Source organism: Brachyistius frenatus, unplaced genomic scaffold (genome assembly GCF_029030835.1).
Source record: "Brachyistius frenatus isolate BFR_SWC_R1_liver_20210118 unplaced genomic scaffold, ASM2903083v1 Contig_163, whole genome shotgun sequence".
In the NCBI taxonomy this organism is placed as follows: domain Eukaryota; kingdom Metazoa; phylum Chordata; class Actinopteri; family Embiotocidae; genus Brachyistius; species Brachyistius frenatus.
The window spans coordinates 223,195-236,425 of record NW_027210762.1 but is presented as its reverse complement, the minus strand read 5'-3'; the positions used below and the strand labels follow the sequence as shown (position 1 = coordinate 236,425).

The 13,231-nt window shown below is 45.9% G+C and overlaps 1 protein-coding gene across 2 annotated transcripts in view; it reads right to left on the bottom strand.

The window, feature by feature from the left end:
* The window catches only part of phactr1 (phosphatase and actin regulator 1), a 26,150-nt gene extending 12,919 nt beyond the window's left edge, over positions 1-13,231 (bottom strand). The window contains exon 1 of one of the 2 annotated variants that reach the window (XM_069716820.1): positions 12,939-13,231. In XM_069716820.1, coding sequence (XP_069572921.1) covers positions 12,939-13,050 — 112 coding nt within the window. In that variant the 5' untranslated portion in view covers positions 13,051-13,231. Of the gene's footprint in view, positions 1-404; positions 753-12,938 lie in introns of those variants that run through there. The other variant, XM_069716819.1, reaches the window with a different exon arrangement.

Below are 13,231 nucleotides of genomic sequence, written 5' to 3'. Positions count from 1 at the left end.
TTGTTAAGGTTCAGGTCAATTAGGTCCTTTTTCCATCGATTAGTTGTCCAACAGGTACCAGGTACCAACACACTGGTACCCGGTACCCAGAACCAACACACTGGTACCGGTACCAACACTGGTACAAACATGGAAGAAGCTGATGACATGGAACACACCAACACTGGTACCCGGTACCAACACTGGTACCCGGTACCAACACGCCGGTACCAGACTATTTGAAGGGACACAACAGGTTCTCAAACAGCAGTGAGATGTGTACACAGTTCAAGTGAATGTGTTCAACCCGGGCTGATGCTGGAGCTTCTTCCCCGGCAGGCAGGGAGCGGTCCCCGGCTGATGACAGTAATCCCCCCCCCCCCCCAACACCTCCAACACCCCCGGGTAGTAAAGACTCCTCTCACCGTCCAGCGGTTCGGCTCCCCGGCAGTTGCTGCAGATGTGTTTGATCTCCTTTCCGATGTGGCAGTGGATCGTGAACGGCACGTTGTTGTTGTGGTTGCTGGCGGGCTGATGTCGCTGCCGATGCGGCTGCTCCTCCGGCCGCTGCCCGCCGGCGCCGTTGCGGGACTTCAGCCCCGCCAGGCAGAAGGCTCTCCGCTTCTTCCTCGGCTTCTCCTCCTCCGAGGTCGCGGCGTCGCTCCGGGATCCGGACCGTGAACACATCACGTCGCCTCCGCGGCCCGCCATGTTTGCACCGCGGCTTTGGACCGGACCCTCTTCGCCCTCTGCTCCGGCGGAGGAGGGACTTTCAAACGGTTCGTATCTCCGGCCACTGCCCGCAAGTCAGCCACGTTGAAGACACACTTCCGGCGACGTATTACAAAATAAAAGCCCCAGATATTCCACAAACACTCCTTCAAATCTTTACCAGACTAAACCCCAACCCCGACAACATATTTAAGCAGAAATATGTTGTAAATAAATATTTCCTCTTGCCACAGCATAGACCTCTTCATTATCTACTTATTTGACATTGACCAACGTTGTGAAATGGACAATAGAGTTTCTTTCTTGAAAAGCAAAATTTTCAGCAGCTGTCTTGGAAACATTAACTTCTCTCTCTTTGGTTAGAAAAAAAACCCAATATCTATCTATATATATATATATATATATATCTTTGGTTTTAAATATATGTTCTTCCTACGACGAGAGCTGTTGGATCAAAGAGCCTTTAAATGAGAAATATAAATATTCTCTTGTGTAGATATAAACAGAAATGCAGCACAGACAACTGACGACTTGGATATTTCAATTATTGAATTACATAAATTAAAAAAAAAAAACGCAGTTGTTGTGGACTGGAGGTCGGAGGTCGGCGTTTTCGATGCTTTACAAACACAGCGAGTAAAAGATAAAAACGAGAACAATTTTTAGAAGACAACAGAAATGATTAAAACTAAGTCTACAATCTGTCAGTCTGCGTGTCATTTGGCCCTCTTGACCTTATTTTGAAGGTCCACTTCATTTCCGGTGTTAATGTAGGTTTCCGGTCGGTGGCTTGACGCAGCTTTGGTCGGCCAATCACAGAGCCGTTGGACGGAGGCATTAACCAATAAGGTTGAAGCGCCGGGATATTGAGAATGCAGTGTTTTTAATTAGAGAATAAAAACAGAGGGACTTCAAATAAATTACATTTTACACACAGAAATGAACTCATAATAAATCTGTCTGGGTTTTACACTCATTAACTGTCCTTTTTATGTATTTGTATGTATGTATTTATTATTATCTGTCCTTTCTCTGAAAGCTTTTGTTTGTTCTTTAAAAAAAAAAAAAAAAAAAAAGACCATTATCTATCTTACAAAGCAGCTTTTCCCTTTGTAAAACAACTACACAAATATGTTTTTGTTTTTTTTAAAGGGAAGGTTAAAAACATTTAAAAATGAAAGAAGACATTGAAATTTGTGGATTTGACTTTAAAGGCACTCAAGAGTCACCGGGGTGGAAAGCTCATGAATATCACCAGGTACAGGACTGCAAGCCATTAAGGTAAATCAATAAGATCTTAAAAATAACCCCCTGAACTTTACAGGAAGCCGGTGGAGAGGCGCTCTGCTACTTTCTGACAGCTGTGTTTTGTACTCACTGATGAATCCTGACATATTTTTCCCGGCTGAGGCAGCTGCACAGGAGGGGGGATCAGGATAAAAAATACCGCACAGAAAACATATTCAAAGATTTAAAGCATGAAAAGAAGCTAAATTTGGAAAGCCTCTTAGATCGGTGGGGAGGGGAAAAAAAAAGATATTTTTTTTGTGTGTCTTTTTTAAAGCCTGAGGAACTGAGTCAACATGCTGTGAGAGACACAGTTTGCATATTCTCTTGTGGAGGCCAATAAAGGGTCAAAACCTGCTGTTGCAAACCTGCACCAGCAGGTGGAGCTCATTTACCACAAATGGGTGTAAAAAAAGGACTTGTGAAAACGGTGACAGAATAATACACCACAATAATAAGACCAGACTGGTGTCTATCTAATCCAGTCATCCAGAGATATTTCTTTCATGCGCCAGTTGACGCTCAAGTATTTTTTCCGTAACGCTGAGATCAAAAGCTGCGTTTTATTTTTCCTGGCTCATGGAGGCTTTTTCAAATCCAGAAGAACAAGGTGGTGCACCACAAGATGAAAGGCAAAACAATTAAGAGAACAAGCCTCCAGTCTGGAACGAACGCTGAATCCTTTTTAATGAAGCATCAGGACCTCCAGCTCTGCTCTCAATAACAAGGAAAGACAGACAACTGGAAATTCAAAAGCTTGAAACATTAAAACTGAGAAATTTGACTGCTTTATGTTTTGTTTTTTTCAACATTCAAAGTTTATTTACCTTAAAATCTCTGTCCTCTGATCTGTGTCTCACGGTGGGCGGAGCTTAAACCTCTGCTGTGTTTCTGTCCTCTGATCTGTGTGTCTCAGTGGGCGGAGCTTAAACCTTTGCTGCAGAGACAGCACGGAGCAGACGAGGGGACAACTATCGCTTTGACAGCGTCGTTCTCTCAGACAGGTTAAAAAAATAAATGAATAAATAAAAAATGCTGAAAATATCTAAGTAAAGCTACGTGTCGAAAACACTGCATATTATTCGAACTTCAGAAACGGGAGGTGAGCGACTGGTAGCTGCCGGTTGGAGACATGTTCATTAAACTGCAGTGTTTTTCTGTGATGAACTGATGTCGTTCCATAAATATAACTATAAATAAATGTGGTTATTCATCTTCCACCCACCATCAAAACCACTGAAAAAGAAAACATTAAATATTGGCGGGTCTTCAAACCGCATTAAAAAAAAACAAAAGCATTGGAAGTGATGGATCAGAAGTGGGTGGAGGACGCTTTCCTTCAGACGAGGGGCTCAGCGGGGGGGCACCCAGGTTTTAAAGGTTACATCTGCAGACAGTGAAAATACACACTCGGACCACTAGCTGTTCCCGTCACATCACACGTGTCCTCGGCGTGTCATATTTGCTATCGGCGAGACATCGAGCTGAAAACCGAGACGTCCACCAGCATCTATTCAGCGTCTCAGCTCACCGCGCAGCCGTCAGTCACACAGATTCAGTTTCTCATCGGTGGCCTGTGCTGTGACATCTCCACGACTACCCGACAAACACTCCAACCACAGACTGTATGTGGAAGCGGACGTATCTGACGAGGCGGAAAAATGATGCGGAAGTGTCTAAAAGCTGCAATACCAGCGAGTGCCACTAGAGGTCGGCTCCAAAAAGCCTCCGGCTCCATAGACTCCCATTCAGTTGTCTGTTTGATTGACAGGCTTGTGGTGCAGTCAGGTTACAGCTATCGGTGGGCGGGACGTAGTATCGTCAGGTTTCCAATCAGATCCACCACTCGCTCACACCTCCCCCCCAGCTCGTCCAAATATGGTCACTTCCTGCTCCAAGCCGCTCCAAACGAGCAAAGATGGTGACGGAAAAAATCTGACCTCGAGGCTTCGTAACGGACGTTCACAAACCGACGGGTGACGTCGCTGCCGGTCGACTCCGACGCACTCGGACTCTGAATCTTGTTAACAAACTCCCCGAGGAGTAGAAATAAATCAAAGAGTCACCGAGTGTATGTTTGTTGTGGTTCTTACTGACTTCCTGTCCTCTCACTGCGGTTTGTTTTCTACCTCGCTGTTCATGTTCGGACTGAACATCGATCTCAACGACCTCCCAGAAAAGCCTCTAGAGATCAAACACTCTCCCAACGACTCCTACACATATTTCATCTCTTCATGATCTCCCTTTGCAGCTTCAGTTTAAATATCGCTGTGTAAATAACGTTTAAAAAGGAGAATTGGGATGGTACTGGTTATTGATCGGGGGGGCGGAGGTCATGTGTCTGCGTCTCCCAAATGAAAAACGCAGCGACTGATAGCAACGCCGACGCCGGCCGCGCTGCTTGCAGGTCAAACGGGCTTTTAAACGAACGCCTTCCAGCTAAATTCAGCCAATTTTATTTAACAAATAATGTAATTCGATAAAGAGCCAGTTCACTAAAATATCTTCTGCATGTACGCTTATACATGAAGTCCTCTGGAGGAGATTATAATTCAGCGACACGGCAGCATTATCATTTGGAAGTTATTAAATTTACAGTTTGTTTTTACTCCACTTATCACTCTTTTTTTATTATTATTATTTCATTCATTACAATAAATGCTGAGAAGTTTAATAAAAAAAAAAAAACCCACTTTAAAACTAATAATGAGCCATTTGAGGGGATAGAAGATGTTTGAGAAGCTGCAAATATTTGACGTTTTTCTGTCCTGATCGATGGATCCTTTTTTTTATTTCCATTATTTTGTTGTTCGTTGATTTATTTTGTCCTTATTTAAATCAGGACAAAAGTTTTTTGGACGCTCTGCAGACTAGAAAAAAACCTTTGAGACAAATTTGTTCTCTAGAAACAAAGAGTGAGTGCAGTTTTCTTTCAGGACTTCTTTCAACCCGAAAACTGCTTTTGGACTTTTCCTAAACCAATGAAACTTTTGCTCAAATATTTATTTTTATCTCGTGCAAAGTTCCTCTGTGGAGTTTTTTTTTTTTTCTAACGTGTTCGTTCCCGGACGGACCGCTTGATGTTGAGATCGGGACCCCCGAGGCAGCCGCACCATCTGCTGCTGCTTCATCTCCTCGGCACTGAAGATGGTTCTTTATGACTCCGTCTCTATATTTGTTCTCGTTGTCACGATGCAGCGGGAATTTGTGATGTCATATATATTTGGTGAACTGACCCTTTAATCGAGCTCTTCACACTGTGACAGTTAAATAACCTCCTGATGACCGTCTATCACCTCCTCGTCCCATCTGGCCTTCTGTCTCCACCACCGGGAAAAAAATATGAATCATCCGCCGTCCTTTGATGATGCCGCCGCTGCTAATTTGGTCCGCGAGCCGAGACTACGATCCCCACGACAGACTCGGTGTGCAAAATTAATGTGCCGCTCCGCCGCCGAGACGCGTTTAAGGTGGAGGCCTGCTGTCGGGAGTCTAAAACCGTCCTCCTCCGTCATTTCACCTTCATCACTCCCCCCGCCTCGCTTCCACCTCCACCTTCACCCAGCAGCCGCTAACGGCTCTGATTAAGACGTTCACCTGAAGGTGACAACACACACACACACACGCGCACACACACACACACACACACGCACACGCACACACACACACACACACGCACACACACACACACACACACACACACACACACACACACACACACACACCTCTGGGTGTCATTTGGCAGCATCCTGAGTACTGAGGATGGAAGAGACTTAACATGCAGTGTTTTTGTAAAGATAATTAGCTCCGCCCGGTTCACTGCTCGCTATCCTGAACCTCCTCCACTGAGAAGCAGTCAGGTGGAGCAAACAGACGTCTCCAGAGGATGAACCCACACAAAAGGAGAAAAACTAGCAGCAGGCATGTGACAGAGGCACCTCGGATGTTCCTCATCCTGGTTCCTACGAGGGATTGGGGCACGAATCTTCGAAGGGTCGTTATAATCGAGAAAATCAATTTTCTTTTTAACCTGCACCTGGGTTGTAATGCGTTACTCCCGTCAGAAGGTGGCGGTAACGCGCCTAAAAAGCTTCCCGCCAGCCGCCATTAAAGAACATGAGGAGAAGAAGAACACGCTGCTTTCGGCGGTCCGGAGCTTTGCAGGTAAAACTGTCGCCTTAAACTGCAGTACGACTGAAGGCGTGTGCGTCACGTCACATGTTGTCTTCCCGTTTTGTCCTACTTCCTTATTTGGTCGTGTTTCCTTGATTTCTGTGCTTCTATCGCAGGTAAACGTTGTAAAACGGCCTCTTTTTTGTCCGTTTTGTGGATATTGCTGCAGCCAGCAGCCGGGCCGATCTGCTCTACCGGAGATTACCGCGAGACATACAGAAACCTATCTTTAGCGGATCGAGACGCTTCTGGGACGCCGCTGAGACAGACAGCGTCGACTTTAATGACGGAGATTCACTCCGACAGCGGCGACAGACACCGGTGGGGAAACAGCCTCGAGGGGCCACTAGGGGGCGTCGGCGTCAAACAAGCGTCAATCGACGGTGACGTTATCGGTTCGAGAACAGCTGTAACGAATCCTCGGGTCGGGATATTAACCGTCACCGTCTTGCTGGTTCAGTTCCTGTCGTGTGCACATGCAAACAGGGAGGACTTCCTCCAACGGCTCTTGGATCTATGAGGAGCGACACTCTTCCACGACTTCACTCCCCAGATGTTCATCTTAACCGAGACTCAAACAGTAATTTGCTTCTTTTTTTTTTGTCCTCCTGATAAAATGACAATAAAGCTAAATAAAATAGTTTATTATGGAGAAAGTTATTTTATCACGATGCTGATTATTTCATCGACACGTCGTCAGGTCACATCTGACTGATGTGTGATACTGATAAACATAAAGACGCCTTCACGACGAGGAAAAGAAAAACACGTGAGGAAACTTTAGATTTCCAGATCTGTTGGTTTGGTTGACGTGGTTGAATTTCTGTAACGCGATTCATTCAGTGCACCGAACACCAAAACGGGAGTTAGGAGGCTTCCTGGTGACAACGCGGAGCTCCTGTGTCTCGTCTTCTGTCTGGAAATGTGTCGGCGTCGGCGCCGAACGCCGGGGATCGTCTCTAAATAATGTGTGATGTGATGGAGAAGGACAAAGGAAGTCTGCGAGTTCAAAGGCAACGCAGAGTTCGATGTTTCTTCATCATCTTCTTCTTCTTCATCTTCTCTCTCGCTGCCATTCACTGTTCAAAAGCCTCTTCACACACCCTCCCCCCTTCCTCCCCCTTCCCCCCTCCTCCGTCCGACTGGACCCGCTATGTGCTGAATTAATTTAAAGTGACAGAACAGCAGAGCCTGTAGGAGAGTGTGTGTGTGTGTGTGTGTGTGTGTGTGTGTGTGTGTGTGTGTGTGTGTGTGTGTGTGTGTGTGTGTGTGTGTGTGTGTGTGTGTGTGTGTGTGTGTGTGTTTCTGTGAACGTGTGAATGTGAGACTTGGCATATCACAGGAGTATGAGTCACCCGTCTCTCCTGTATGCAGCTCATCTGTTTAGATAGGTGGCCTTCAAATAAAAATACAAAAAATCCTCAAATCTCTTATTTCCTTCTGCGGTTTTTTTTTTGGGATTCTTTTTTTAAAGTGCCGGAGCTGAACCACAAAGGGTCACGTTTAAAACTACCACAGGGAAGGGGGGAGGGGGGCAATTATTTTTTCGAATCTGCCAACGTACAAATATCTGTGAAAAGCCAGTAGCTGACAAATCGGTCTGATTGATCTCGTTCTGAAGCCGTGATTTCGCTATTTCAGCCGTCACCATCCTATCTTGGGAGTTCGGAGCAGGAAGTGACCATATTTGGATGAGATGGGGGGGGGGGGGGGCGGAGCAAGCCTGAGGACATTATGCCCCGCCCATCTAACAGAAACCTGACAGCAGTACAGGCCCGACTGATTCTTTTTGGAGCCGACCTCTAGCGGCCCCCGGTGGTATTGCATCCACATTGGACCTCACTTTTCAGACCCGGAAGCTACGAACACTTTTATATCCAGTCTGCTTCTCAGACTCAAGAAACTATAAAAGTTCTCTCTCACAATAAAAAAAGACACTTAAACTAATTATTTGTTGAACTTGAATCCATTTTTTTTAAAAGATATTCAAGGTTAAGGAGTGGTTTGGTTCGGGGTCTGTGTGCTTCACCGTCTCCTCTTGACACTCATCCTCAACTTCCACAACATTTATGAAAGACGCCATGTTAGAAAGCGGTATTGTATTATGTAATAAAATCACAATACATATTAAATGCACTTGATTTTTGGGTGTGCTGCTCATTGTTGTTGAGTATTCATCCCACAGCGCAAGAAATTTACATAAATTAAAATGGTGATGAGACGGCTACGGAAAGATCAGAGAAAGGATGCATCAAATACTCCGAAAAACATTTGTATTTCCTCTTTGTGAGGTTTAATAGGCAGCGATGTTTCCTGATGGTACAAAGTCTGGAGTACCGAACAATAATAAGTGTTCCACTGCATTAATTGTGTGTTACATCCTTCAGGCTGAGTATCAACTGCTCTGTGTTATGATTGACAGGTTTTTGGTATCAGTTCTGCAAAACCAAATTAAACGCAGTAAAAACATCTCGAAACCTAAAAAAAAAAAAAAACATTATGATTAAAACTGAAATGAACTACAAGTATTAACATCAACCAACCAATCAGCAGCAAGTTCTGACAAATCCAGCAGCACTTTTTGAATTATGCACTTTTCACTGCTGATGAACTCTTTTCTAGTTTTAAAATGACGCAACACGACAGAACAACAACACATCGTCACCAATTAAACTCTAAATTAAACCCACAAGTCGCTCGCACGGACACAACAAACGCACAAAACACAGACACAGCAAAGATGTGAGAGTGTTGCCGAGTCAGCAACTTTCTTCACAGGTGCATCGTCGAGTTCGGCCTCACGACTCCTCGGCTGAGGCTCGGCAGTTTTAATCTACATTATCTTTAAATTGTTAGACAAAAAAATATATAAGATGTATTTCTTTTGTGTGTGACATCCTTCAATTTGCTTGATTTGTCAGTAAAAACACCAATTTGATTATAATAATATATATATCAAGAACAAATACCCATCATTCATTTTCTGCACATATTTGTCAATTATTTCTAAGTCAATCAATTAATCAAGTGATTGTTTCAAGTCCAGAAGTTAAAAAAAACAACATGAAAACTCGAGCCAGCATTTACCGACGTGTTACAACCACTTATTAAATCATAAAAGAAAACAGCCCACTTAAACCACGGAGCCTCACAGCAGGACAATCTGCAGCACAAGGAGGGAGGAGGAGGAGGAGGAGGGGGGGGGGTTACACTCCTGAACGCTGACATCACATCAGCTGAGAGACCTTCACACAATCGTGAAGTCGGGTGTGAGTCTCATCGGCACAATGGCCGGCTTGTCTGAGCTGAATGGACGACGCCTCACGTGTCAGCCGGAGGAAGAGGGAAGGTTTTGGTTTTTTTTGTGCGGTGGGAGAAAAGTGCTCCTTTGCATTTTTAAAATGTTCCCTTCCCTGCTTTTGTATTCTGCACAGGTAGGCCTGGCACTGAGCTGCTGCTGCTGATGCTGCTGGTGTGTGTGTGTGTGTGTGTGTGTGTGTGTGTGTGTGTGTGTGTGTGTGTGTGTGTGTGTGTGTGTGTGCGTGTGTGTGTGTGTGTGTGTGGAGGTTCGTGTGAGCACCGTTCTCACCGTTTTCTCTGGACGCCGGCCAACTCGGCTTCTTTATTCCACCGTGCAACAATCCTGCCCTCCTCCTCCTCCTCTTCCTCCTCCTCCTCCTCCTCCTCCTCCTCCCCCTCCTCCTCTTCTAATTTAAGCTCCTCTCTGTCTCTGGCCTTTCATTCAGGTTCGGTGTTAGCTCTCTCTCTGTTTTGAATGAGAGCGTGGCGAACAGTGTTTAAGCTCTCACTGAGCTGACGGAGATCTGGACCGGACCTCCAAGACGATGGAAACCAGACCTGAAGGTCCAAAAAAAAGGCGGTGAAAATGGTTCTGGTTTAATAAAACTGTTATAAAAAAAAAAAAAAAAGAAGAAAAAGATTACAGTTTGTGGTTTTGTCAAAGCGAGATCCACCGTACCGCCGTTTGTTATGAATGAACGATATTAATCACGATACGCTGGCTAGTCATAGCAGGATTTTTATTAGGGATGGGACATGAAATTCGAACATTTGAATAGTCTTAATAATATTTAAAAAAAAATCTATTAGCATGTGCGACTATCGATCTTCCTGGTTGTAATGCGCTACTCCCGTCAGAAGGGGGCAGTAATGCGCCTGGAAGTCGTCAAGAAAGTATTTAAAGAGAGTATTTAAATCCATCAAACACGACTAGAATAAATGCTTATGTTGCAAATGTTTGCCGACACATTAAAGTCCGAAGGCCGTAAATACATCCGAACTGTTAGTCTGGCAAAATTCGAGAGACTTCGATGCAGCTTTGAAAATCCTGCGTCGCTGGCCTCCGACTTGATGCGAGAGTGTTCGGATCGAACACCATCTGCAAGACGACACGTTGTTTGACAGCAACTTCCCCCAAAGCGAATCGAAACGGGGTTTTTTCAGAACGCTTTCGTTGGGACGTTTGATTCGATTTAGCTAAAAAAGAAATAAAAAAAAAAAGTGCGATTAAGGTTTTGGAGACCACAACCACCTCCCTGGGAAAGGTTTTGAGGCGCTAAATCACACTTATTTTTTATTTTTTTGTGTGTTTTGTTCAATCAAACTCAGTAAAGTGTTTGTTTCTAACTTTAAAGCTACTTGAGGAGAAACGAGGACGTGAACTGGAGCCGATCTCTCCCCACAAAAAATACGGATTTCAGACAAACCGACTGAACTGAACCAAACCGTCTGGAAAAAGCCACGGCGATAAACTCTTGTTTACTAAAAGGCCCGATGACTCGCGATAACTTGCACACGGAGCGTCGCGGCGCCTTCGATCGGCAGGAAGGAAGCGTCTCGTCACGCGTCGACATCAAACGACGGATTTACGCAGAAAAAAAACACTCAAACATGAAGTGGAAAGGAGGAGAGAGAGAGTCGGTGGGCAGATGGCTTCAGCGGTGACAGGACAAGAAATGAGATTAAGGGGGGGACGATATTGGTGGGGGGGGGGGACCAGGCCGGGGGGGGGGGGTGAAGAAAAAAAATCTGAGCTGGCAGTACCTGCTGGATTCATGGACGATGCCTCGCTCTGTGTGCAGCTAACAGCAACCCCCCCCCCCTCCCTCTCCCCCACCGAGACAAAAAGCTCCAAGAAAAAGATAAATAAATAAATAAATAGTGGTATTCATACTCGGCTAATCTGGCGGCGAGGAGGTGGCGCTCTTAGTGGGGGGGGGGGGGGGGGGACAAAATGGAGAGGAAGAGTGTTGAGAGAGATTACGAGTACGAGTAGGTGGATGTGAAGTGAAAACACCATGAGTCATAAAGGTCTAAAAAAAAGGAGGAGGGGCATATCACAGGGCAAGTGTGTGAGTAGTTCCTGATCTCGTTAAGATATTTGTATGACTGTTTTGTTTTTATATATATTTCTGAGCTTGAGGCACAAAAACAAAAAACAAAAATTCCAAATAAAAACGAGGACAGAAAAAAACTGATTTCATAAATGTTACAGGCAGAAATCTACAGAGTTGTCTGAAATGGAAAATATACAGTCTAGCCAAGACTACACACACACACACACACACACACACACACACACACACACACACACACACACACACACACACACACACACACACAACCATGTGACTGGGATTTGTCACATCGGGCAATTCTGGGGGAGGGTCGATGCAGTACGAGCCCATTTAAAATAAATAAATAATACATAATAAATATAAATCCTCTCATTCATGTCATGTGATGATCATGACTGATTTCCACGTGCAAATCCTGCAGGTTCGGTTCGGCTGCTGATGTTCTGCTCGGTGGCATTGTTTTTTGTTTTCAGCACCGAGGGACCGTGGACAGCTCCGCACTGATGTGGCATCACAGAGCCTCCCTCCCCTCCTCCCCCCCCCCCCTCCTGGGGGATGTTTCACAGGGAGATAAAAAAAATAAAAAAATAATCAAAGTAAAAATCAAGAAGCACCAAGAAAACGAGCACAGATCCGAGCTGTGAACACACATTTCAGGCTTCCTGCCAGCCTACCGTCGTGACCATGGCAACAAAGGAAACAATAAGTTACCCCCCCCCCCAACCACCACCCCATCCTTCAGTTTTAAGGAGCAGACAAACACTGAGGCTGAGGATCCATCCATTTCCCTTCAACCCTTCTGCAAAGAAAAAAATCATGAATAAAACAAGCTGCATTTTAAATGGAGTCGAGCCGCAGGCAGCAAGTTCACACAACATGTTTCACTGCAGCCGACCATCGAGGCGGAGTCTGGTTGGAGCAATGTGGAGCAATCAATCGTCCTCCGGGTGGTGGTGGTGGTGTGTGTGTGTGTGTGTGTGTGTGTGTGTGTGTGTGTGTGTGTGTGGGGGGGGGGGGGGGGGTAATTGGTTTCCTGCTATATACGTCGCACAGAGCATTGCACAGTTGGAATAAACGCAAATCTAAACAATCCATCGTGGATGTGCTTGAATTCCCATTAAAGGTGCAGCTGAGCAGCCGGTGGTGGAACCGCGAGACCTGCACGATGAAAGCCCAAAGTCATGCTGCTGCGTGGGAACTGTCACTGAGCGAGGAAGCGATTCACTACAATATCCAACACCCCCCCCCCCACACACACACACACACACACCACCAGCACCTCCACCACCCCGGTGGAGGACCGCTAATGCAACACCAGACACGAGGAGCGGAGCCTCCTCCGGGTCGCTTTTGGCAAGGCATGCCTTTTTTTTTTTTTTTTTTTTTTACCTGTCTCCAGGTGCAGAGAGATCCGCGCCTCGTTGATGTAAGGCGTGTCGCTCTTGGACCGGACCCTCCGGATCGGCCTGCGGTCCATCTCCTTCTCTGGGGCCGCCGCCATGTTCGGCCAGCCGGGGCAGCTTCCACTGGCGACCGGCGGGACTGGCGAGAGATTCGGCGCCGCTGCAGCCGCTTCCGTGCACCCGCCCGGGCAGACGGTGTAAGGGAAGGGGGGGGGGGGGGGACTATTGTAATGGTGATAGAGGGTATGGAGGGGAGGGGAGGGGGGGGGGATGGGAGGC